Source organism: Momordica charantia, assembly GCF_013281855.1.
Source record: "Momordica charantia cultivar OHB3-1 chromosome 1 unlocalized genomic scaffold, Mcharantia_2.0 BLBB01000001.1, whole genome shotgun sequence".
Lineage (NCBI taxonomy): Eukaryota > Viridiplantae > Streptophyta > Magnoliopsida > Cucurbitales > Cucurbitaceae > Momordica > Momordica charantia.
In genome coordinates, this window is record NW_028275157.1 from 5221384 (window position 1) to 5247684 (window position 26301).

At 39.5% G+C, this 26301-nt stretch overlaps 2 protein-coding genes and 1 non-coding gene across 3 annotated transcripts; all 3 read left to right on the forward strand.

The window, feature by feature from the left end:
* Window positions 1-387: 387 nt before the first annotated feature.
* On the forward strand, window positions 388-3920 carry LOC148213154 (uncharacterized). The gene is made up of 3 exons (XM_088123333.1): window positions 388-401; window positions 2710-2956; window positions 3060-3920. Exons 1-3 carry the CDS (start codon window positions 388-390, stop codon window positions 3918-3920), a joined length of 1122 nt encoding a protein of 373 aa, XP_087979459.1.
* A 14476-nt stretch (window positions 3921-18396) lies between these two features.
* Window positions 18397-19044, forward strand: LOC111020109 (uncharacterized). Its single transcript, XM_022296673.1, has one exon. It carries the CDS (start codon window positions 18397-18399, stop codon window positions 19042-19044), a length of 648 nt encoding a protein of 215 aa, XP_022152365.1.
* Window positions 19045-24673: 5629 nt separating this feature from the next.
* Window positions 24674-24780, forward strand: LOC148213155 (small nucleolar RNA R71). The gene has a single exon (XR_015793051.1). It is a non-coding gene; the product is annotated as a small nucleolar RNA R71 (small nucleolar RNA).
* Window positions 24781-26301: the final 1521 nt, after the last annotated feature.

Consider the following 26301-nt stretch of genomic DNA (forward strand, 5'->3'; position numbering starts at 1 on the left):
AAAAATATTAGGGAAATTCATTGCCAAAACTAGACTAAAAGAAACCGTTTCTTACCGAAAAGGTGAAACAGATGAACGACCTTGAACGAACTTGGAAAAACAACTATTTCTCCCTCTAAGGTGTGATTTACAGTACTACAATGAAGGATGGAGAGAGATTTTGGTTTGAGTTGTTCTTGGGAAAATGAATGAAACAAATATAGGTAACTTAAGGAGGATGGCTTGGAAGATGAAACAAACATGAATCTTGGAAGATGAAACAAACTTCTTCTCACTCCTCATGCATGGCCGATTACTTAATGGGATTATTAGAGATTTTTGGTCTTCCTAACTAACTTATTTAGTACATGTGTCTCTTGGGTGGAAGGTGGGTTATATTGTCTAATCATGGTTAGTGGAAGGTGAGTTATATTGCCTAATCATGGTTATGAGTTAAGTAAAACTCTCTATATTGCCCCACTTAAGTTAATTTAATGAATGTAGAAAAATAAAGAGTAAAATAAAGGTAATGTGGGGCTTTATTTGGTTAATTACCTTATAATAAAACTTTGGGTAAAATGTATGAAACTTTATAAATACTCAAATAATGCTACCATTACAATTACCATAATTCACAACATTTATCTAATTACTTAAGTAGTATTGTTAATTTTGTTACTTAAATACAATTATAATCTTTGTAATCTTATTAATCTCTTATGCATATTTATTTTTTATTATCATACATAATTAATTAAACATTGATAAGATGAATGACTAAATTTTGTTGTAAATTTCTTTTAATAAGTAAATAAAATTAACTTAGCTTAATTAATTAGAGTATTAGAAGCCTACAATTATTAACTAAGATTGATTAAAGTTTATTGGCATAAAGCTAATTAGATTTGACTAGCTTTGTAACGCCCCAGGACTTCCCACACACTTCTAGGTCACGTTAACTACCCAACTGTTTAAACTTAACCCCAACCTCGAGATGTCAACTCCCTGTGCAATAATTACATATAAAATCAAGCTTCACCTCTCATCAATTTGACAATGAATCAATTCTATAGAATATCGATCAAAATCATCCGTGGACAACCTCATGAGGCAATTTTATTATTCAAACTAGGCAAAACTCAATGAATGGAAGAAAACTAAAATAGACACCTATCCCGAAATAAAATTAACGACAAGTGGGAACCTCCCAATTATTCAAATAAGAACAAATAGTTTGTCGACCAATACATAGGGTCTTAACCATCCAAAACTTAAGCTAAGCAAAAGTAACTACGCAGCCTATGGTCCTCGCTCGTCATATCTCCTCCGTCCCATCACCATGGTCACCAAAAAATCCTTCACCTGAAACAATAATTGCAGCGGAGGGGGTGAGTATATAAATATACTCCATAAGTAGCCCTCACCAACACTCACACATATCATGCTCAACAAAATCATGAATCATTCATAGTCATGCTCTTCATCACAATATGCAATCAAACATAAACACATTCTATAAGTTTTGGCAACAACCACAACCATGAACCAATTAGTTACCAACCTCGAGTCTCCCTAACATCTCAAGTACCTCTAGGCTTATCACAGCTATCCTAGCCCTCCACAGTCAACTTCTTCGAGTAGAGTCGACCCCTGACCATTTTTACCCAGAGCCCCGACACTACCGCATCGGCCCTCGACCATTTTTACCCAAGGCCCCGATGACTTCACCATCTATTAGCCCTTGACCATTTTTACCCAAAGCCCCAATAGCTTTCCTTCCAAAAGACTCCTCGCATCGGCCCTCGACCATTTTTACCCGAGGCCTCGATACTCAATTAGTGACGTATCAGCCCCCGACCATTTATACCTGAGGCCCTGACACCTACCCATTCACTTTCTCCAACAATCCAACTCTCCCAAAGTCTTACTATATACTTTCTTAAGCCATGACCCATGTATCCTTCAGCTCACAACCAATTCAGCATGCTTCCACAACATAAACAACATTCTAATAATGAAATAATAAACCAATCATGCTTCCACGATATAACATTTCTTAACAACAGCTCCACAATGAGTTTGTCACAACAAAGCATAACCAAGCAAATTATTAAACGATTAGAGCCCAACACAGTTCACCCAAAACGCTTATTATCCAACATCAATATTTAAATAGCATTGCTACATATAATAAAACACACGAAACGCGCCGAACAATTCATGCATATTTAGACAACAAACACCCCCACAACAATTCTCAGCAGTTTAGCAAGGCATAAATTACACCATTATCCTCGACAAATATTCAACAACACTCCAAGTATACAGATTACCACAACCGAGAGCTACCTAACACATCAGCGTTTCAAAAATAATATGGAACATCACAAAAACAGCACAATAGAGGCCATCTGACACACATTAATGCACGCACATGCCCGTTGTCTACTTACACACAACCGCGCCCTTAATTTTTGCGTCGATCTCCCACGTAAGCACTAAAACAGAAAAATACAGCAAGTTACGTACATTATTCGGCCTTCGAAATCAATTCTAAAAGGGTGTAAATGACTCATTACTACCAAAATCGACTTCGTATAGGTGTGGGTCACCTAGATCTTGCTCGTCAAGGTGTGGGTAGTCTAAATCGAGCTTCGAACGGATGTGGGTCACCGCCAAACGTCCTAAAATGCTACTGTAACGCACTAATCCCGCCGCTGGTTTTCGTAGCAGCAGGTCGTCGAGGTTCGCCGCGGATCTGTCCTGTCCGTCGTGCGCCGCCGAGAGGAACGTTGTACGAACGGTGCTGGCAGATCTGGGTCGTTCGCCGGAGAACACGTCGCCGGAGGAAATCGCGCCTCCGCTGCTGTGGATCGCCACTGAAGTTCCAAAGAGGAATGGTAAGGAGCAATGTAAAGCTCTCACACTGCGAAGTGGCAAAGCATTACCTCCGGCACACCTGAATGCTCCAGGGGCAGTGAGTGAGCCTACTCATAAAGAATCAGGAAGAATTTCAAACATCGAAGAATAGTGAGGCGGCAAGGACAGTTTTACCCACTCCGCCAATGTAAATCTTGGAGCAACCTAGGGAAGTTCAGGACAACACTAGTGAGGAGGTCACCCCAGTAGAGATCTATGCATCCAAGGCAGAATCAACACATACTAGAGTGCCCGAGAAAAGAAAGCAGACAGAGCACGCCGATGCTCCAGCAGAATACAGACCGACACTACCATATCCTAAGTGGTTGCAGAAGAAAGAGAAGAACGTTCAGTTCAAGAAGTTCCTAGATGTATTGAAGCAACTTCATGTAAACATACTTTTGGTGGAAGCTCTAGAACAGATGCCAAATTACGTAAGGTTCCTAAAGGAGATACTCACCAAGAAGAGAAAGCTAGGAGAGTGTGAGACTATGGTGATGACCAAGACTTGCAGCAATATCTTCACGAGTAAAATTCCAACAAAGATGAAGGACCCTGAAATTTTCACGATACCCGTTTCCATTGCAGGACAGAAAATAGGGCTTCAATTATGTGATCTAGGAGACAACATCAATCTCATGTCCTTGTCCATCTATAACAAGTTGGGTATAGGAGAAGCAATGCTTACGACAGTGACATTACAACTTGCGGACCAGTCCATCGTGCATCCAGAAGGGAAAATTGAAGACGTCTTGATACAACTTGATAAATTCATTTTCCCTACTGACTTTATTGTTTTGGATTGTGATGTAGATAAAGAGGTCCCTATCATCATTGGGAGGCCATTTCTGGCGATAGGGAGAGCACTGGTAGACGTTTACAAAGGAGAGCTGACGATGCGAGTTCAAGATCAAGAAGTGAAATTCTCAGTATACGACTCAATGAAATTCCCAACTGAATCAGAAAAGTATTTCGTGCTAAAGATCATAGATGAGGCATTAATGAAAGAGTTGGGAACATAAGCCATGCTAGAGAATCTGAAAGTCGTCGACGCTGGAAGCAACCTTGACAACATAGAGGAAGACCCAAAGGTCATTTACTTAGATAACAGCGAAAAATCAGCCAAGAGCATACGTAAGTCTCTAGACCTGGCAAATCGTGAGTATAAATGACTAAAGCCGTCTGTAGAAGTACCACAAGTTCTGGAGCTTAAGGCATTACCCCAGCACCTCAAGTATGCTTACTTTGGTTCGTCAGAAACTTTGCCAATCATAATAGCAGCAGACCTACCCATGGAGAAAGAGCAGATGTTGCTGAGCGTGCTAAAAGCCCATCAGAAGCCTATTTGATGGACTATTGCTGATATTAGGGGAATAAGCCCTAGCTTTTGCATGCACAAGATCGTACTAGAAGAAGCGTGTAAGAACTCCATAGAGCCCCAGCACAGACTTAATCCAGCAACGAAGGAAATAGTGAAGAAGGAGATTATTAAATGGCTAGACGCAGGCAGCATATACCCCATTTCAGACAGTGAGTGGGTAAGCCCAATGTAGTGTATGCCTAAGAAAGAAGGCATGACTATGGTGGAGAATGCAAAGAATAAGTTGATACCCACAAGGACGGTAACAGGATGGCGTATATGTATGGACTACCGCAAGCTGAATAAAGCCACAAAGAAAGATCATTTTCCTCTTCCCTTCATCGATCAGATGCCAGACATACTTGCAAGTCAGGAGTACTACTATTTTCTAGAGAAGTACATTGGGTATAATCAGATTACGATAGCCCTGCAAGATCAGCAAAAGACGACATTTAATTGTCCCTACGGAACATTCGCTTTTAGATGAATGCCCTTTGGGCTCTGTAATGCTCCAGCAACGTTCCAAAGGTGCATGATGGCCATCTTTTCTGACTTGGTAGAATTAGTAGTTGAGGTGTTTATGGATGATTTTTCAACCTTTGGAAAGTCATTTGCAGAGTGATTGGATAATCTAAAGAAGGTGCTGCGAAGATGAAGAAACAAACCTAGTACTGAATTGGGAGAAATGTCATTTCATGGTGTAGGAGGGAATTGTGCTAGGGCAGAAAGTCTCCAGCAAGGACATAGATGTAGACAAGGTGAAGATAGAGGTAATAGAGAAATTACCCCCACCTGTGAATGTCAAAGGCATTCGTAGCTTCCTGGGACATGCCAGTTTTTATCGCACATTTATAAAGGATTTTTCGAAAATCTCTAAACCTCTTTGTTCGTTTCTTAAGAATGACAAAGAATTTAACTTCACATCTGACTGTTTGCAGGCGTTCGAAACACTGAAACATGCTCTCACCCATGCTCTAATAATAACAGCACCAGATTTGACATAGCCTTTCGAAATCATGTGTGATGCCAGCGACTATTCTGTGGGAGTAGTCCTTGCTCAATGCAAAGAAAAGTTGATGCACCCGATATATTACGCCAGCAAAACTTTGATAGAGGCATAGATCAACTACACGATCACGGAAAAATAATTATTAGCAGTGGTGTTCGCCTTTGAGAAGTTCAGAGTGTATCTAGTAGGATCCAAGGTGACTGTCTATAAAGATCATGCAGCGCTGAATATCTGCTCTCCAATAAGGACGCTAAGCCGAGGTTAATTCGCTGAATTTTGTTGTTACAATAGTTCGACATAGAAATCAAGAACAATAAGGCAACAAAAAATTTGGTTGCTAACCACTTGTCTAGATTGACTGGCCTAGGAACCTCAAGGGATGAATCAAAGATTAGAGGAACATTCCCAAATGAGCAAGTTTTGGCAATTGATGCCCTAAATGAGGATGACGAGCCATGGTTCGTGGATCTAGCTAACTACATCGCCAATGGAATACTGCCAGCTAATATGAATAAGCAACAACTGAAGAAATTTTTGCATGAGAGTAAATTCTATCTGTGGGACGACCCATTTCTCTACAAAGTATGTCAAGACAAAATGATCAGAAGATGCATAGCCAACACTGAAGCACATCAGGTGCTGACCAAATGCCATTATGCACCATATGGTGGGCACTTTGGAGTGTAGCGGACATGAGCAAAAGTATTCCAGAATGGGTACTTCTGGCCTACTATTTTCAAGGATGCCTATGAATTGGTACAACACTGTAACAAATGCCAGAGGGTTGGAAACATGTCCAAGAGGTCGGAAATGCCTGTCACATACATCTTAGAGGTGGAGCTCTTCGATGTCTGGGGCATGTATTTCATGGGGTCCTTCCCCCCATGAAATGGACATTTGTTCATTTTGTTAGCAGTTGACTATGTATCCAAATGGGTCGAGGCAGTGACATGCGCCAACAGTGATGCCAAAGTGGTCGCCAAATTTTTTGCACAAGCATATATTTACGAGATTTGGCACCTCCAGAGCTGTGATCAGTGACGAAGGCTCCCACTTCATTAACAAAGCTATAGTTTCTCTCCTTGCTAAGAACAATATCAGACATAAAGTGTCTATAGCTTACCATCTCTAATTGAATGGGCAAGCTGAGATAGCCAACAAGGAGGTCAAAAGCATTTTAGAAAAGGTTGTAAGCACAAATAGAAAAGACTGGTCAATGAAGCTGCATGATGCTTTATAGGCTTATCGCACTGCATTCAAAACACCCTTTGGAACTTCTCCATACAAATTGGTTTTTGGGAAATCATGTCACCTGCCATTAGAGCTGGAGCATAAGGCATTCTGGGCCATAAAGAAGTTGAATCTAGATTATGCTGCAACAGGAGAGGTGAGGCACTTGCAATTCTTACATATTTGATATACCCCTGATATACTAGGTATATTTTGATATATCCCTCATATACAAGTGGATAATATTCCGTGAATAACCTCAAGGGTCTATAGCATATAGATAAGGCTGGGTACCTTATCCTGGCAACACTATGGATACAGCCCACTCTGTAAATGTTACAGACGACTCGATCCAGGTCTTTTGTGTGTAGACATGCGAGTGGGGGTATCCTATACAATAAGTTTGTACAAGACCGGACCGTGAGATAGCCAATCTTTAGATGTATCACCATTGACTAACAAATTGTTATTTCATAGGATGACCAAACAACTCATTTTCAATCTTGAGTGAGTTATGGACTCCTGCCCGTGAGGGCTCGTCCTTTCATCTGTATGGGTGAGAGTGGCCTGACTCTGGGACTTGAACAATGGGTCCCACCCTCTCACTGGCCCGAGAGGGACTTCCGGTTATTGGTCAGACCATAACCGGGTTGTTCATTAGATGAGTAGTGGTATTTAAGGAGTAAGATGTAACTCAGGGCTAAAACGATAATTTGACCTAGCTTGAGTTACGAGCACTCGTGAAGGATTGACATGTCATTAGTGGTCATATATCCACACGAAAACATTATGTAGTGAGAAGAGTGCAACTGGGTCTTTAGTGGAGTGACCCGTAGTTAACGAATGTTGATTAACTCGGTCAAACTCATTGACCGATTAATCTGATATCGTTGGAGCTTCTGATCTGTAAGTACATTAAGTCCCCATGCTAGCTCACAATGGGTAAAATGATGATCAAGTTTTTGGAAAAATTTGAAATGTTCAAATTGCTGAAGGGATTATATGTATATTGATACATTATAATATATAGTTAATTCTAAATTAAAACTATATATTATAAGAGATATTATTTGAATGAGATTCAAATAAAATTAATATGAATAAGATTCATATTAAAACTAATGTGTATGAGATGTACATTACGACTATAGGTTATACGAGAAAGATGCTATGAAATATGATTCTATTTATGTGATAAATAATTAAGTGTTAATTATTTATTTGATTTATATATGTACGTAGATGTATTTTAATTGATTATTAATTAGATTAATAATTAATTAACATGATTAATCAATTACTTATATATATTAATTATTAATATTAACACTCCTTTGCAAGCAGGGGAGTGGGGGGACAGTTATGACCCCACGTTATATGTAGTTGTTGCAGAAGAGTTCCGCAAGATAACAATTGCCCAACGAAGAAATTCTCTTACGTACTCTCTCTCCTCCAATCCCACTTGTTTCAAACCGATCGCTCCCACAAGCACGATCCCGGTACCCAGAGGATAGTAAGGAAGTTTTATTGGTGGGGTTCGGGTTAATCCATTGAAGAAACGTTCTTCGAAGGTAAGGGAAACATTTCTTTTCTCTGTATTTCCTTTTCACCATATGAATTTTGTTTCTCAAAATTGATGAACAATGATCATCGCTTCCACTATGGGATTCACATCTCATCAATTGGTATCAGAGCAGTGTTTTAGTTCTAATTTTTTTGGAACAAAATCGGTGTTCCTAGTGGGTGTTTTTTTATTTTTGAAATATGGGTTTGCGAGATGGAAATTTTCGGGCTTTTTGACATGTAGATAGCAATTTAATTCTTGATTTGATCATGTAAGAGCTCGGTGTTTTGGGCATTGAGTTTCTGTATCGAGCCTGTAAGTTCGGGTCACTCGAAAGCTGTTCGTGGCGTCGTATTGGGTGAAAAGTTGTAGAAAACAGCGAAGAAGACGAAGTAGGCCGCGCAGACAGCGCCATGGCGCTGCAGGGACAGCACACAGTGCCACGGCGGTGCATTGTAGCGTCGCAGCGTTCTGCAGTGCCATGGCGCCGTGGCGCTGTTGCAGCAGCTCCGTGGAGCTGCCCTTAGGCGCCGAGGTGCTGTCCCAAATGTTTTTCGACGTGATTTCGTTGCTCCGGTTCGCGGTTCGATGACGGTTGCGGGCGTTTTCTTATTGTTTTTGTTTCATTTTGCTTTCTTAGGGTGCCAAAATCTTATCCAACTTTGCTATTTAATTATTTTATGCATTATGAATGTGTATTTTAATTAAATGACTATCGCATATTGTATGCCATATAGTTTTAAAATCCCACCATAGGTTACATGCATAATATGTATGTTTGATATATAGTATGTATGTATAATCATGCATCATATAGTTATAAATGTTATAATGTATGAATGCATTTTCATGATCAATATAACTATTGTATTAATTAGTTGAAAATAAAGGTGCATTGAGTATGACATTACTTTATATAATCGTATATTAATGTATGTTGTCAATCCACGTTTATAGTTTGAATTTCTTAAATTTTATAAGAGTTATAAAATTTAGTAGATAGAAATTAAAATCTATAATAAAGGTTGCATGCAAACATAAGGTCTAAGTTAATTAATTTTAAAGAGGTTTAAAATTAATTAGACTTTAGGTTATATCTTCTAATATGATTAGGGGATAGTCTTTTATTTTTTTTTAACTAGGTTTCAAATGAAATAATAAAAGACTAAATATAAAATATTGCCTATAAGGGAACCCTGTCTAAGCAAGGTTCTGTCTAAGGTTGAGATAGTTAAGCTGACCGTAAGGGAACACCTCTACCTAAGAACCGACCTCGGGGTTGAATTAGTCAATATTTTATATACATGCAATAATGTCGTTAGTTTATTAAAATGTTTAACAACTAAAACATTAATGTACAACTACCAATATAAATAGTTATATTTGGTCGACTAAAAATTCACTTAGTTAATTTCACTTAGCCGGAATTTATCTAAGTAATATACCATAGTTTTCGAATACTAAGTGGGAGGAAAAGGGAACATGTAATATACCATATATATGTTTGATATACAAGGTATATATAACATAATTTTCTCTCATTCTCACGTTCTTCTTTATATTCACACTTTGAGTTCCATGCTCGGCCTCGTGTCGCCTTGGGCGCAGCCTCCCTACGGAAGGTGTTTGCATAGTTCAATATTGACTGAGGTTATGTTGAATGCACGCACTAAGCGTGGTAACAATTCTATAGATGCAAGCGCACACCTGTCAGAGTAATATAAAATGGATGGAGTATCCAAGTATCGATCCTCAAGGACTTCTAAATAATTTCCAAACTCTAAAGTTTTAGTGAATAGTGAACATTGAAATGAGTGATTCTTGTAAAATGGGGAGTGGTCACAAATAATGGTTTTGGATTTGGGATTTGGTCTTATAATGGTAAAACCTTGCCTGAATTACTTCAAGTTAGCCAACAAAGAATCAAAGATACGCTAAGGACGATATGCATTTTACTTTAGGAACCAACGACTACGCTTTTCACTTGACTTATGTCTAAGCAAGTTCAAAGTCCTAAGACATTCCCTAATATGTCTATTATGAGAGATATCTTAGTTTTAGGATGGAAATAGTTGCAACCTCGGGTTAAGGTCCTATGTCTAGGCTACTTAACCTGAACCCTTACGTCTAAGGCGCTCCTCTCCTCGGTTTAACCACTCAACAATGCAAATAAGCAACCTTTTCAGTATTGACTTGTTAAGACTTACAGTGGCCTTCCCTAAATCCTAATTTTTTGGGAAAACATGTTGAGCAATGAGTGGAAAGCGAAAACACTACTTCTTAGCAACCCTTTTTAGAAATAAAAGGCTAACTATCCATAACCGGGCTAGAGACGGAAATTTAGAAAGACATATTGAAGAAACTACAACAAGTAAAATGGTTGAAATTGAAATGCATGTGTGAAAAACAAAAGTTAACTAACGGAGAGTTTTGCTCGGGATTGAGAGCTTCGCCCTTCTCTTTAAAGCAAGGGGGAGTGTCACGTGCTATTTCCTCCAAAAACACAATTCTCTTAACTAAAAATAAAGTAAAGGCAAAGTAAAGATAAGCTAAGTGCTAGATTTTATAAATTTGAATAGGTAGAAAATAACTAAGTAACAACGGAAACAAAACAAAGCTCAATAAAGGAATGTAAAGTGCTCGGGATTTAAAAACTAAAAGCAACTAATGGAAGCAACTCAAAAGTACTTAGAAAGCAACAAAGAAACACTAAGAATGATCAAGAGAAGGAAGCAAAGCTTGATGAATTTGGTGGAGAAGCTGCTAGAAATTTATAGCTGTACAGAATTTGTTAGGTAGGTCCTAAAACGATGGTGGATCACCCATTTCCAACTCCTTTGACTGACTAAATCATGCTCAAACTGATAGTGGAACACTTCTTCTACATGTATGCATCGGTTGGAACCACCAAAATGCATTGGAAGACGCGTTTCATTAAGGGCAAAGTTGGAAGAAAACCAGGTTTTCTGCAGCCTACCAGGCGCCTAGCGCCTCCAATGATAGTTTTTCCGTCTTTTTGCTTCTTTTGATTAATTTGCACTCCCAAATGGTCCTAAAATGTCATAAATACAATATAAGCCAACCACAAACCATCATATATGAATTTTGCATGAATTGGAACTCAAACGACCGAGAAAAAGTCCGAAACAAAGTTAAAACATAATAAAAACCACATCTAAAATCTTCTTTTTACGCATGTAAACAAGCGTATTCACACCCCCAAACTTAACTTTTTGCTTGTTCTCAAGAAAAACTTAGCAACTTTAATCAGCTTTCTAAAACATGGACAAGGTAAAGCAAAAGCAACCGAGATGTTCAATCATAAATTGTCTCAACGAAAAGATGTCAAAGCCTACCATTCTATTGCCTTTGTAAGCTTAGTCACTATAAACCAAGTTTGAAATGATAAAAACTCTCTTTCAGAATCCTTTTTCCTTTCAAAAACAGAAAACGTTTTCAAATACCCCTGAGGAATCTGCACACTTCCTTTTTACATTGAGACTTTTACATCTGAAAGACCGGCTACTAGCCCCTGAGGTTTCCATACACTAACATCGGTTTCAACCACAGCTACTCGTAGAAAGACTTTGAACTAACAGATAGGTCATAAAACGACGACAATGTGAAACACGAAGTCACTTATCACCGTCCTTACTGCTATTTTCAAAGTCAACACCCAACCTAAAACTAAATGGGTGTCTACAGTAGGACTCATAAATCATAAATACATCTTCTTTAACTCTCATTGTTTTTACCACTCTTTTCTTTCTAACACAAGTATTTTCCCCACTCTTATTTTCTTTCAACAAGACTCTTTTTACTCTTTTGCAACTTTTGTCTTTTTTTTTTTTTTTAAGCTAAGTGCTTTTCAACACTTTCTTTCTTTCCAACTGACTCTTTTTGAAAAGTAAATAGCATGATTTTTCAAATATAAATAACACTTTATCTTTCTGAAACAATGGCTGACACAACGACTGTCCCCCCCAAACTTAAGAGAGATAGTGTCCTCACTGGGAAAAGACTTTTGCATCTGATGAAAAAGGCTTAACAGTAAAAAGGACAAGGACTTCCTATATAGGGGCAAAGAAAAAGCTTAAAGTTTGTAAAGATCAAAAAGACATAAAAGAAAATGAGTTTATCACATAAACGAAGGAAATAGCTCAAAGCTTAGTCAGGCATAGAACAGAAAACTCAACAATCTCTTAGAATCATCATTGACATGAAATCACATGTACAGCACAGATGCTTCAAAGTAGGCATGTGAAAAGCTAAACTAAGGTTAAGTGAAGGCATACTTTAAGTGATCAGAAGATAAACGATACTAATTTATGCATGCTTCAACTGAGCTCGAAACATAATCAATACAAAAAACATGCGTAGTAAGGCTAGAATATGCAAACGACGTCATTAACCAAAAGAATAAAACACAAAAAATAGCAAAGAAGGAACCTCCCCTTCATGAAGTTGGAGGTTGTGGACTAGGATCAGTGTCGGTACTGGAAGATGGATGACCAAGGATAGCAGCTAGCGTTGGAGGCCATGAAGGTAAAACCGCAAAATCCAATGAAGCCCTCAAGTTGTAGATATGTTGCACGACTTCTCGAACCTGATCTCGCAGCTGTTGGTTCTCCTATCGGAGACGACGGATCTCCGATGTAGGAGACGTCCCAGTACCTTCCCTTCTTTGTAGCGCATGGGCGATAATTCTCCGAATATTATTCTCTTCCACAACTGGGGCATCTCTCTTAATTTGATCCGCAGGGAGCTGCACACCCTTGTTGCAAGCATAAAGAAGTGACCAAGCGTGGGTGATAAAGCTTACCACGTGTCCGGTTAGCACACTCATGGATACTGGTATTGATCAATTCTCCATAATTCACATCTATGCCCTTTAGCATGGCATAAACCAGCAGTGCCCTATTCTGAGTGACATGCTCATCATGCTCCGTTGGCAGAATTCTGTTTTTGACTATATATAACCATCCTGCAGCAGGTAGTGAAACATCCTCGGGTTTTAGTCGTACCTTGCCATGAGTAGTCAAATCCCAAGTGGCAGAGGGCTTCCCAACACATTCTAGAGCCTCATCGAGCTGTTAGAGAGTCGGAGTCACTAACATCTTATTTCTCACAGCATCTCTGATATTCTTAATGTTGAAGGTGTAGTTGATCTGGGTGGCATCAAACCTTATTTCCTTCCCACGCACTATGGCTATATGTGACTGGGGATGGACGACAGCGTAAAACTCTCTGACTAACTCCAAAGCCTTATATTTTATGGGCTGAATGAGTGGTCTCCATTCATTATCTTTAGCGGTCTCCCTCCAATCGTCAGGCACATCTCCTAGATTGAGGTCGAATCCCAATTCTGTCATAATCTTACGGGATTTCATTAATGAAGTTCGAGTGGCTAAATTCGCCGCGTTCCATTGCGTCTCGACCTCCTCTCCCTCAGACAAGTCTAGTTCGATTGTATCAGCTGGCCCAGGTGCCACTACCTTCTTCTTAGCTTCAGCTGCTTTAGCTTTCACAGCTCTCGTTTAAGGTTCATTCATGGGCACTGTCGGCTTCTTAGTCTGAACTGCACGACGTTTTGAACTTTTTTTCTCCCGCCTCTTGTATTGGAACATTTCCCTTAACGTCTGCGTGTCCTCAGGATCTTCTTCTCTGGTAGGTGCTTGAGTACTATTCTCCCCAACCTTGGATCTACCTGTATCACACCTAGGCAGGTTAACTGCATTAGAAGAAATAGCGTGAGCATCCCTTACCCCTGGTAGAGTGGCCATCGGTGTGACATACTCATCCGTTGCCAACGGAGTAGATCCAGTTGCCCCAGTAGGCAACGCTTGGTGACTAAAAAATGCTCATTCTGTAGGTGTATCTAATGGGGAAGGTTCCTGAGTATCTTTTCTTACCACTTCGTTTTCGGTATCCTCCGTTTCCGGCATATTTGAACAATTGCCTCGTGAAACAAGTAGAAAAATCATCATTACCATCTCCCGGTGTAATAATCAACGGAGATGAATAAAACTGCTCCTTATCCCTGTTCTCCATAGATGAACCCTTAGGCGTCAGACGCCTACTACTCCCATCTTCCTCAATTTCTGGGTCCGTCAGCACCTCCTTGCCCTTCCTCTTTTGCCCTATCGAGACCTCGGGCTCTAGCCTCTGGCTATGGCTCTTCTCTTGCTCTCCTTCATGCTCAACTCCTGTATCCATTGGCATATTGGTTGGGATTGGCATCCTAGGAGGCTCTAAGGGTTTTAGTTGTCCCATGTTGAAGGTACTCAATATGTTAGGGTTCAATTGGGGTGCTTGAGATCCTCTTTCTAGGAATGGAAGTGGAGGTGGTGGGGGAACCCTAGGTGAAATCATCCCATAATTTTGTGGAGGTACTCAATTACCCATTCCATAATAAGGTGGAAGGCTAGGAAATAGAGTAGATGGGTTGGGCATTCCATAAGGATGAACACTAGCTGGAATTTGCATTTGGGACAAGGGAAAATGATAGGAAGGAACCGGGTTAAACATAAACGTTTGGTACATACCCGGATTGATCATGGAGGAGGAAGTTGTTGGGATTTGCAGCCCTAACTCATTGTTTTGAGGTATATTAAGGGTGGGTAGCTGCTGAAAATTTACATAACCATGTGGGCCCATCATATGAGGTTGTGTAGGAGCTTGGGAAGAAGAAGTAGGGAGTGAAGTGTGTTAAGAAGAAGAAGCCATAGAATAAACAAAGGCTGGAAATGTCTTCTTCTTCTTGGTTGTGGTTGAAAATCGAAAACAAGGGTGGTGATGGAGTATATTTTTTTTCGAAAAACAAAGGGGAGGAAGAGAGTTGTGTGGGTTTTTGTTGAGGTGTAAGGCTTAGGCAATGGGTCTATTTAAAGCCTTCCCCAAACTAAATCCTAAATGGAAAGAGATGGAGTTTTAAGTTCAAACTAAGTTTCCTAAACCTAAAAGGAAAAAATAAGTTTTAATTCCAAATAGGATTAGGGAAACAAAATTTGAAGTATTTTTGAGTTTAAGGAGAGATGTGAAACTTAAATCACAAAGGATTAATGTTTGACCCAAAATAAAACCCATAAAATTCGAAAATGAAACCCAAACCACGAAGGAAAAAGATTTTTTGAAATGCTAGAAAAAACAAGGCAGGCGCCAGGCGCTTGCGTGATTTTTTCGCAAAGGGCAGGCGCCAGGCGGCTGCGTAATTATTATTATTATTATGTTTTTCAATGTTTTCAAGAACATTCTCTTAATAAGGAAAACTTTTTTATGATTAAACAAAAAGAATGTAAGATACAAAAACTTCCTTCCTTTACTTTTGTTCTTTCAAAACGGATAAGAAGGAAAAACATTTTTCGCAAAAATTTATTGTCCTGAAAATTGAATAGAGGTTTTTCCTCTATCCATTGGTTCTCCAAAATATGGCTTAAGTCTCTACCCATTTACTTTAAAAATGCTTCCCTTAGAGTCAACTAGATCCACTGCCCCATATGGGTAGACTTTAAAAATTTTAAAGGGACCAGACCATCTAGACTTAAGTTTCCCAGGAAAAAGTTTCGACCTAGAATTGAATAACAGAACCATATCACCTTCTTGAAGATTGTTCGGCCGAAGACGCCTATCATGCCACTATTTAGTTTTTTCCTTAAACAGCTTAGCATTCTCATAAGAAAATTGCCTGTGTTCTTCTAATTCCAACAATTGTAACGTCCTCGCTTCACCTGCAACCGACAAATCAAAATTTAATTTCTTAGTAGCCCAAAATGCTTTATATTCTAGCTCAACAGGCAAATGACATGCTTTTCCAAAGACTAGCCTATAGGGGGACATGCCGAGGGGAGTCTTAAATGCTGTTCTATATGCCCAAAGTGAATCATCAAGCTTCAAAGACCAATCCATACGGTTAAGATTTACAGTTTTTTCTAAAATGTTTTTTATCTCCCTATTAGATATTTCGGCTAACCCATTCGACTGAGGATGATATGCTGTTGCAACCCTATAACGCACATTGTATTTAGCCAGCAACTTTTGCATAGACCTATTCACAAAATGAGCCCCCCCATCGCTTATCAGACAACGCGGGGTTCCATAACGCGTAAAAATGTGCTTTTGCGGAAAACAAATGACAACTTTAGAATCATTGGTAGCAGTTGCAATGCCTTCTATCCATTTCGAAACATAATCTACTGCTAACAATATATAAAGCTTACCATTAGAAGATGGAAATGGAGCCATAAAATCTATACCCCACACATCAAATATTTCAATCTCAAGGATCGGGGTTTGAGGCATTTCGTGGCGTTTAGATATATTACCTGTTCGTTGGCATTTGTCACAAACCTAGCCAAACTTATGTGCATCTTTGAACTGAGTGGGCCAAAAGAACCCACTTTGCAAAACTTTGGCTGCGGTTTTGTGTCCTGCAAAATGTCCTCCATATGGAGACATGTGACAAGCGTCTAATATCGCCTCGTGCTCTTCTTCTGCTACACACCTGCGTAAGATATTGTCAGGTCCTAGCTTCATAAGGAACTATTCGACTTACTAAATAATTTGCTATATCGGCATACCACGAAACTGAATCAACTCGCAAAAGTTGCTCGTCAATAAACTGTTCATGTATATCAGTTCCATCATCACAGAGACGGGATTCCAATCTAGACAGGTGATCAGCAACTTGGTTTTCAGTACCCTTCCTGTCCCTAACTTCAATATCAAACTCTTGAAGTAACAAAATCCACCGTATCTAATGTGGTTTCGCATCTTTTTTAGCAAATAAATATTTTAAAGCAGAATGGTCAGTAAAAACAATGACTTTTGTGCCTATCAAGTAAGACCTAAACTTATCAAAGGTGAACACAACTGCTAACAGTTCCTTTTCAGTAGTAGTGTAATTGAGTTGTGCACCGGTCAGAGTCTTACTAGCATAATATACAGGATGCAAGATCTTGTTTTTACGTTGTCCTAACATAGCTCCTATTGCATAATCACTAGCATCACACATGAGCTCGAAAGGTAAATCCCAATTAGGTTCGATAATTATAGGGGCTGAACTTAAAGTAACTTTCAACATTTCAAATGATTTTAAACAGTCATCATAAAAAACAAATGGTCTATCATGTTCTAACAATTGACACAAGGGTTTAGAAATTTTAGCAAAGTCTTTTATAAAGCGGCAGTAAAATCCCCCATGCCCTAAAAAACTTCTAATCCGTTTAACATTCGTGGGGGGAGGTAGCTTTAAAATGATGTCTATCTTAGCGTGGTCTACCTCTATTCCTTGCTTGGAAATTTTGTGACCCAAAACAATACCCTCTTGTACCATGAAATGACACTTCTCCCAATTTAGTACTAGGTTTGTTTGTTCACATCTCTCCAATACTCTCTCCAAATTAACTAAACATGCGTCAAAAGAATTTCCAAAAACTGAAAAGTCATCCATAAAAACTTCTAGAATATTTTCTACCATGTCAGAGAAGATGGCCGTCATACACCTCTGAAAAGTCGCGGGTGCATTGCATAATCCAAAGGGCATTCGCCTGAAAGCGAACGTACCATACATACACGTAAATGTTGTCTTCCCCTGGTCTTCTGGAGCAATAGTAATTTGATTATAACCCGAATATCCATCTAAGAAACAATAGAAATCCTTACCTGTCAGACGGTCGAGCATCTGGTCAATAAATTGTACAGGAAAATGGTATTTCTTCATTACCTTGTTGAGTTTGCGATAGTCAATGCAAACTCTCCACCCACTCACAGTTCGGGTTGAGATGAGTTGATTCTCCTCGTTGGCCACCACGGTTATACCTCCTTTCTTTGGTACACACTGTACTCGGCTTACCCAGCAGCTGTCGGATATTGGGTATGTAGCACCGGCGTCAAGCCATTTAAGAATTTTTTTCCTTACAACCTCTTTCATCTTCGGGTTCAACCGCCTTTGACATTCAATAGAGTTCTGTTAGTTAACTCAAAGCTACAAATACAAAGTTTGAATGTTGGTTTTGAATTGGTTTGGTCAAAGACCTAGTTTTTAGGAAGTTGTTGTTATTCCTTTTTTAGTTGTAGTCAAGTCTAAGTTGCTATTCTTATGGGTTAGTTGAGTAGCTAATTATGTGAAGATAATTATGTTTATTTTTAGTATCATAGTATGTATTTATATGGAGGACTAATGAATGAAATCATCACTTCCCCCACTTTCTTATTTCTCTCTCAATAAGTACATCAAAAGTGGTATCAGAGCCTTAAATTCTTAAAGGATCTGTGAGTAAGGACTAGTGAGATATTTTCGAGAGAAACTAAGTGATACACCGGTGAGAGTTTTGTCCAATGGAGTTAGGATCAAACAATCTTTCTTCACTGGCTCCACCTGTGTTTGATGGTGAAAACTATCAAGCATGGGCAATCAGAATACAAGCTTACATGGAGGGTTGTAATTATTGGGAAGCAATTGAGCAAGATTATGAAATTGCTCCACTTCCTGATAATCCAACAATGCATCAGATCAAGACTCACAAGGAGAGGGTCACCAGGAAGGCAAAGGCTCGAGCTTGCCTATATGCAGCTGTGTCTCCCGCAATATTCAACAGAATTATGGCATTGAAGTCAGCAAAGGAGATCTGGGAGTTCCTCAAAAGTGAGTATGAAGGTGATGAGAGGATTAAAGGCATGAAGGTGTTGAACTTGGTGAGGGAATTCGAGAGAATGCAGATGAAGGATTCTGACTCCATCAAAGAGTACTCAGACAAGTTGATCGGGATTGCTAACAAGGCAAGAGCATTAGGAACTGATGTATCTGACAATAGATTGGTTCATAAGATTCTGGTTTCAGTACCTAAGAGATATGAAGCAACCATTGCTTCCTTAGAGAATACTAAAGACCTCTCCAAGCTCAATGTGATAGAAGTTGTTAGTGCTTTGCAAGCACAGGAGCAGAGGAGGTTGATGAGGCAAGAAAGAAGCATTGAGGGGCACTGAAAGCTATAATGCAGCAGGGAGAAGGTAGAAGAGAGAAGAAGTGGAAAGGGAAGATGGCGAGTGGCAGCAGTAGCTCAGAATCTGCTGCAAAGGATGTTGGTAGTGCATGCAAGCACTGCAGGAAACACAACCATCCACACTTCAGATGCTGGAGAAGGCCATGTGTGAAGTGTAGAAGGTGTAATTTATTGGGACACATTGAACGATTTTGTAAAGGTGCCAAGACTCAACAACAAGGAGGAGCACATGCTGCAGTACAGTAAGAAGAATATCAACTCTTTGTGGCTACCTGTTTCTCATCGGCCAATCAATGTGATGGTTGGTAGGTTGATAGTGGGTGTACCAATCATATGACAAGTGACAAATAGTTGTTCAAGGACCTTGACAAATCATTCAAGTCAAGGGTGAAGATAGAAAATGGTGAGTATCTAGAAGCGAAAGGGAAGGACACAATGTCAATAGAGAGTTGTGCTGGAACCAAGTTGATAAGTGAAGTGTTGTTTGTTCCTGAGATTGATCAAAACCTGTTAAGTGTTGGTCAACTTGTAGATAAGAGATTTAAAGTGTTGTTGAAGACGGGAAGTGCCTCATTTCTAATTCCAGTGGAAATGAGTTGTTCAAAATAAAGATGCAGCACAAGAGTTTTCATTAGATCATTCGAGAGAAGGAGCAAATAGCTTTCAAGTGTCAAGTGAATGACACTGAGTTATGGCACAAGAGGTTGGGGCATTTTCATCAGAAGGGGGTTGCAGTATCTGCAGAAAGAAAAATGAGATGGCAATAGGAGTACGGTTTGGAGGAGAGGAGCTGTGAAAACAAACTGCAGAACTTGTCTGACAGGGAAGCAAACAAGATTGTCATTCAAGAAGTCAGTTTGGAAAGCAACCGAGAAGGCTACAGCTCATCCACATTGATTTGTGTGGACCTCAACCAACTCTCTCACTAAATGGTAGCAGGGGTATTTCATTATCTTTATTGATGATTATACTCGGATGTGTTGGATATATTTCATGAAGCAGAAATCTGAAGCAGCTGGAGTGTTTCTAAAGTTTAAAAGATGGGTTGAGAATCAAAGTGGCTGTAAGATTCAAGTGGTGAGGTCAGACAATGGGATTGAATATACATCACAAAGGTTTAATTCCTTCTGTGAAGAAGCAAGGATAGAACATCAACTCACTGCTCCATATTCTCCACAACAAAATGGAGTTAGTGAAAGGAAGAACAAGTGTATTATGGAGATGACAAGATGTTTGTTGCATGAGAAGACTTTGCCAAAGGAGTTTTGGGCTGAAGCAGCAAACACAACAGTCTTTCTATTGAATAGACTACCTACAAGGGTCTTGGAGAAGAAGACCCCCTATGAAGCTTGGTTTGATACTAAACCAAAACTGACAAATTTGAAGGTGTTCGGTTGTTTATGTTTTTTTTATGTTCCACAGGTGAAGAGAGACAAGTTGAGTGAGAAGGTAGAACCAGGAATCTTTGTAGGCTATATCATGGTTTCCAAAGCCTACAAGATCTATCAACCTCACACAAAGAAAATGGTGATTAGTAGAGACATTCAATTTTTGGAGGATGAGGAGTCGGACTGGACAGAAGAAGTAGAGGTGAAGCAACAAGAAGTCTCTCTGGAGCCTGATGAACTAGTTGATGATGCACCAGTGAGAGGAACTAGACTACTGACTGAGGTGTATGAAAGAAGCAGCGTAGCTGTGTTGGAGCCTGCAGGGTTTGATGAAGCTCAAAAAGATCAAAATTGGATGGAGGCAATGAAGGAGGAGTTGAGAATGATAGAAAAGAACAAGACATGGGAGCTAGTGGAGAAGCCTACTAACAGAAAGGTGATTGGAGTCAAATGGGTTTTCAAGACTAAATTAAATCCAGATGGCTCTGTGAACAAGCTCAAGGCCAGGTTAGTGGTGAAAGGGTATGCACAAGTCTGGGGAGTTGATTTCTCTGAGACTTTTGCACCGGCTGCAAGAATGGACACAATCAGGATGCTACTGGCTGTGTCAGCTCAGCATGGATGGAAGGTGTATCAACTAGATGTGAAGTCAGCATTCCTAAATGGAGTGTTAGAAGAAGAGATCTATGTTGAGCAACCAGACGGGTTCATCACACCAAGGCAATAGCAGAAGGTTTATTTACTGAAGAAGGCTCTCTATGGGTTGAAGCAAGCTCCTAGGGCATGGTACAGCAAGATAGATGATCACTTGCTGAGCTTGGGTTTTATGAAGAGTCTGAGTGAATCCACACTCTATGTGAAGAAATCAGGTACTGCTATTGTGATTGTATCTCTTTATGTAGATGTTTTGCTGGTGACAGGAAGTGATAATAATCGGATAGAGGTGTCCAAGCAAGAAATGATGAGGGTGTTTGAGATGACCGATCTAGGTCTGATGCATTACTTCCTTGGCATGGAGATTCAGCAAGGGTAGAATGAAGTGTTTTTGTGTGAGAAGAAGTACATGAGAGAGATATTGAAGAGGTTCAATATGGAGAAGTGTAAGAGTGTGAACACTTCGATGATTCAGAAAGAGAAGTTGCAGAAGGATGATGGAGAGGAAATGTGTACAGAAGTCTAGTGGGATGTCTTATGTATCTCACATCCACTAGGCCTGACATCATGTACACTGTAAGTGTCTTATCTAGATTTCTTCACTGTGGAAGCAAGAATCATATGGTTGTTGGAAAGAGGGTTTTGAGATATCTTAAAGGCACACTGTCTTTTGGGATCAAATACAGTAAAGTTGAAAATTTTGAGTTGCAGGGTTACTCACATAATGATTGAGCTGGGTCATTAGATGATATGAAGAGCACCTCTGGCTACTGTTTCACTTTTGGCTCAGGGTGTTTCTCATGGTGTTAAAAAAAACAAGATATAATGGCTCAGTCAACTGTAGAAGCTGAGTTTATTGCAGCAACAGCAATAGTCAACCAAGCTGTTTGGCTGAAAAAGTTGATGCGTGACTTGCATCTAAAGCAAGAAGAGAGTGTGAAGGTGTTTGTGGATAATCAAGCCACTCTAGCTATTTCATTGAATCCGGTTTTTCATGGAAGGACCAAGCACTTTAAGATCAAGTATTATGTTCTTATAGAGATGCAGAAGGAAGGAGAAGTTCAGTTTGGTGCATTGCAGCTCAGAGGAGCAAATATCAGATATCTTCACTAAGTCCTTTAGTGTGGGTCGTTTTCAAGCTCTTAGAAGCAAGTTGAGTGTTTGTAGTATTTGAGTCAGGAGGAGAATGTTAGTTAACTCAAAGCTACAAATACAAAGTTTGAATGTTAGTTTTGAATTGGTTTGGTCAAAGACCTAGTTCTTAGGAAGTTGTTGATATTCCTTTTTTAGTTGTAGTCAAGTCTAAGTTGCTATGCTTATGGGTTAGTTGAGTAGCTAATTATGTGGAGATAGTTATGTTTATTTTTAGTATCATAGTATGTATTTATATGGAGCACTAATGAATGAAATCATCACTTACCCCACTTTCTTATTTCTCTCTCAATAAGTACATCAACAAGTTCTTAGCATCTTCTTCCAATAAGATTTTGTGCATGCAAAAGGCCGGGCTTATCCCTCGGATATCTGCTATCGTCCATCCAATGGCCTTTTTGTGCTTCTCCAAAATCTGCAATAAAGAATATTCATTAGTAGGTGATAAATTGGAAGCTATAATAACTGGTAAAGTGTCGTTATCCCCTAGATACGCATATTTCAAATGCGACGGCAATGGCTTCTGCTCCAAAGTGGGTGGTTCCACTATGGATGGAAGTAACGACTTGCATTCTTCTTTTTGCATTTTTTCAACAGGATTAGTCACATATTCCGGTCTTTCTGCTATCTTATCAAGCTCTTCTTCAATCTCTGTAACTAACAAGTCATAAAACTCATCAAACATAACAGAATTCAAGCTAGTTATAGTAGAGCACTCTTCAAAGTCTCCTGGTAATTTCATGGCGTTTAGAACGTTAAATTTAACTTCTTCATATTTACCCTCATTGTAATTTCTACCTTCCTCACATTAAAAACTGTATCCCAAGTGGCTAGAAATGGTCTTCCTAAAATAATGGGAACGTCTAAGTCCGCCTCGCAATCTAGAATGATAAAGTCCGTAGGGAAAATGAATTTGTCCACTTGGACTAAAACATCTTCTATATTTCCCTCAGGTCTTATGATAGATCTATCTGCTAGTTGGAGGGTAACCGTAGTAGGTCTAGCTTCTCTATGCCTAAAGATTTGAAAACTGATAATGGCATAAGATTAATGCTAGCGCCTAGATCACATAATGCCCTGCCTAAGTTTTTCCCTCCTATGGAACATGGAATGGTAAAACTGCCAGGATCGTTACATTTCATGGGGTAGCGGGCTGCCTACAAGCTTCAATACGCATTTTTCATGGCTACCAATTCATGCTCTCCTATATTTTTCTTCCTAGAAACTATATCTTTAAAAAACTTAGCATAATTTGGCATCTGTTCTAGAGCATCTACTAATGGTATATTTATATGCAATTGTTTTAAAATATCTAAAAATTTTCTAAACAGTGAATCATTATTTTTCTTAACTAATCTTTGTGAAAACGGGGGAGTAGGGGTAAAAGAAGGTTGTACCTGTCGAGGAACCCTCGGGGTGTCCTCATTACCTTTTCTAATATTTTCTTTTTCTGGTGTTGTTGGATTCTCTGGTATCTTTACAGTTGGTTCAGTGGACGGAATCTGTACATCTGTTGTTGGCATTGTTGGTCCATCATATACCAGTCCACTCCTAAGGGTGACAGCTTTGCATTGTTATTTCCCTTCTCGTTTTGGTAATTCAGTATGGCCTGGAAAAGAACCTTGTGGTATATTCTTCAATTCATTGGCGAGCTGTCCCAATTGGGTCTCGAAATTCCTCATTGATGCTGCTTGGGATTGTATCACTGCGTCGGTTCGGGCCATGTACTCCTTCATCATATTCTCCAGATTTGAGTTGTTATTTTGAACTGGTGGAGTCTATGTTCTCTGATTGTACTGCTGTTGCGGTGGCGGGATGTATTGCTGTGTAGGTGCAACATAGGGCTGCTTGTTTCGCATGCTCTGCCCTTGATTAAAACCGCACAAACGTCCTTGACCTCCCCATGAGAAATTAGGGTGGTGCCTCCAACCTGGGTTGTAGGTGTTCGAATATGGGTTGAAGTTCCTATTGTTCCCATGTCCTACATAAAAAATGGAAGCAGGGTTATGTGGACAATTATCATAAATATGGTTTTCACTGCAAAATGAACAAATGAGATCGTTGACTTGGCAAACAAGGGCAGGAGTGCAATAATCTGACTGCACAGGTTGTATCGGCGTGGCTAATGGATTTTTTATTCCCAACGTCATCTCTCAACCTCTGGTTCATTGTAACCATCTCCTTTTGTATCGAGGTCGCAATGTCCAGAGCCAAAACTCCAGCTGGATCTTGCTTTTTTAGTGCTGCCCTAATCTTTGCGAACACCATAGTTCGTTGTGTAAAGCTAAGTCATTTAGGATGTCGACTATCTCGTTGAATGTCTTCTTTGTAAAGGCTCTGTTGGCAGCATTGTTTAGCATCATCTTAGTAGGATGATCTAAACCTGTAAAGAAATGTTCTATCTGGATGCATGCCGGTAAGCCATGGTTCGGAAATTTCCTGATTAGTTCTTTAAATCTTTCCCACGCCTCGTGAACAGGTTCATGATCATACTGTCTAAAGGAGATGATCTCCTCTCTGATATTAGCCTGGCGAGTAGGTGGGAAGAATTTTGTTAAGAACTTCTCCACTAACGACCCCCATGTGGTAATGGATCCCTCTAGCTTGGTCCTTCAAAGAAAATGGAAAAAGTGTAAGTCTAAGAGGATCGTCTGTTATATCAGGTAATCGAAATGCATTTGCAATTTGAATGAATGATTTCAGATGATCATGTGGATCCTCATGTTCCTGCCCTCCAAAATGTCCAATTGTCTGCAACATTTGGAACATCATTGGTTTAAGCTCAAAGTTTGCGTGGGCTGGAATAGGGTTGACTATCCCTGAATCAAAGTTCTAAAGGCCGTGGCAGCATATTCTAGCATTACCACGTCTATGTTGTGCGATCCCTCATATTACCGTTAACAGCAGGTGGATCAACCGGATCACGAGGTGGAATATCTGCCATTGATGTGCTCGTACTCTCTACCTCACTTTCAGGACTGATTTCGCCTTCTCCCTCTTTTTGCTTTTCTAGTTGTTTCGAAGTCTTTGCTCCTTTTGAGTTTTTCGAAGGATCCGCCCAATCTCAGGCTCAAGGGGTAGAAGAAAAGATCTTGTGCTCATGCACTTTAACTTACCCTTGTGAGATAAATGACCAAAAATATAGAACATAAACGGTGGATGGAAATTACACCCAACAACAATTCACAAAAATAAAAACTAAAAGAATTTGAAAATAATTTTAAAACTAAAGTCCCCGGCAACGGCGCCAAAAACTTGACGAAGGTTATGTTGAACGCACGCACTAAGCGTGGTAACAATTCTATAGATGCAAGTGCACACCTGTCAGAGTAATATAAAATGGATGGAGTATCCAAGTATCGATCTTGTAGGACTTCTAAATAATTTCCAAACTCTAAAGTTTTAATGAATAGTGAACGTTGAAATGAGTGATTCTTGTAAAATGGGAAGTGGTCACAAATAATGGTTTTGGATTTGGAATTTGGTCTTATAATGGTAAAACCTAGCCCGAATTACTTCAAGTTAGCCAACAAAGAATCAAGGATACGCTAAGGACGATATGCATTTTACTTTAGGAACCAACGACTACGCTTTTCACTTGACTTATGTCTAAGCAAGTTCAAAGTCCTAAGACATTCCCTAATATGTCTATTATGAGAGATATCTTAGTTTTAGGATGGAAATAGTCGCAACCTCGGGTTAAGGTCCCATGTCTAGGCTACTTAACCTGAACCCTTACGTCTAAGGCGCTCCTCTCCTCGGTTTAACCACTCAACAATGCAAATAATCAACCTTTTCAGTATTGACTTGTTATGACTTACAGTGGCCTTCTCTAAATCCTAACTTTTTGGGATAACATGTTGAGCAATGAGTGGAAAGCAAAAACACTACTTCTTAGCAACCCTTTTTAGAAATAAAAGGCTAACTATCCATAACCGGGCTAGAGACGGGAATTTAGAAAGACATATTGAAGAAAATACAGCAAGTAAAATGGTTGAAATTGAAATGCATTGTGAAAAACAAAAGTTAACTAACGGAGAGTTTTG

Excerpts from the sequence above, each read along its gene's own strand:
- LOC148213154 (XM_088123333.1), top strand. Across the intron at positions 2,957-3,059 it reads ACCTGAATGCTCCAGGGGCA|CAACCTAGGGAAGTTCAGGA; the intron begins GTGAGTGAGCCT and ends TAAATCTTGGAG.
- LOC111020109 (XM_022296673.1), top strand. The coding sequence starts at position 18,397 with ATGGAGTTAGGATCAAACAATCTTTCTTCACTGGCTCCACCTGTGTTT.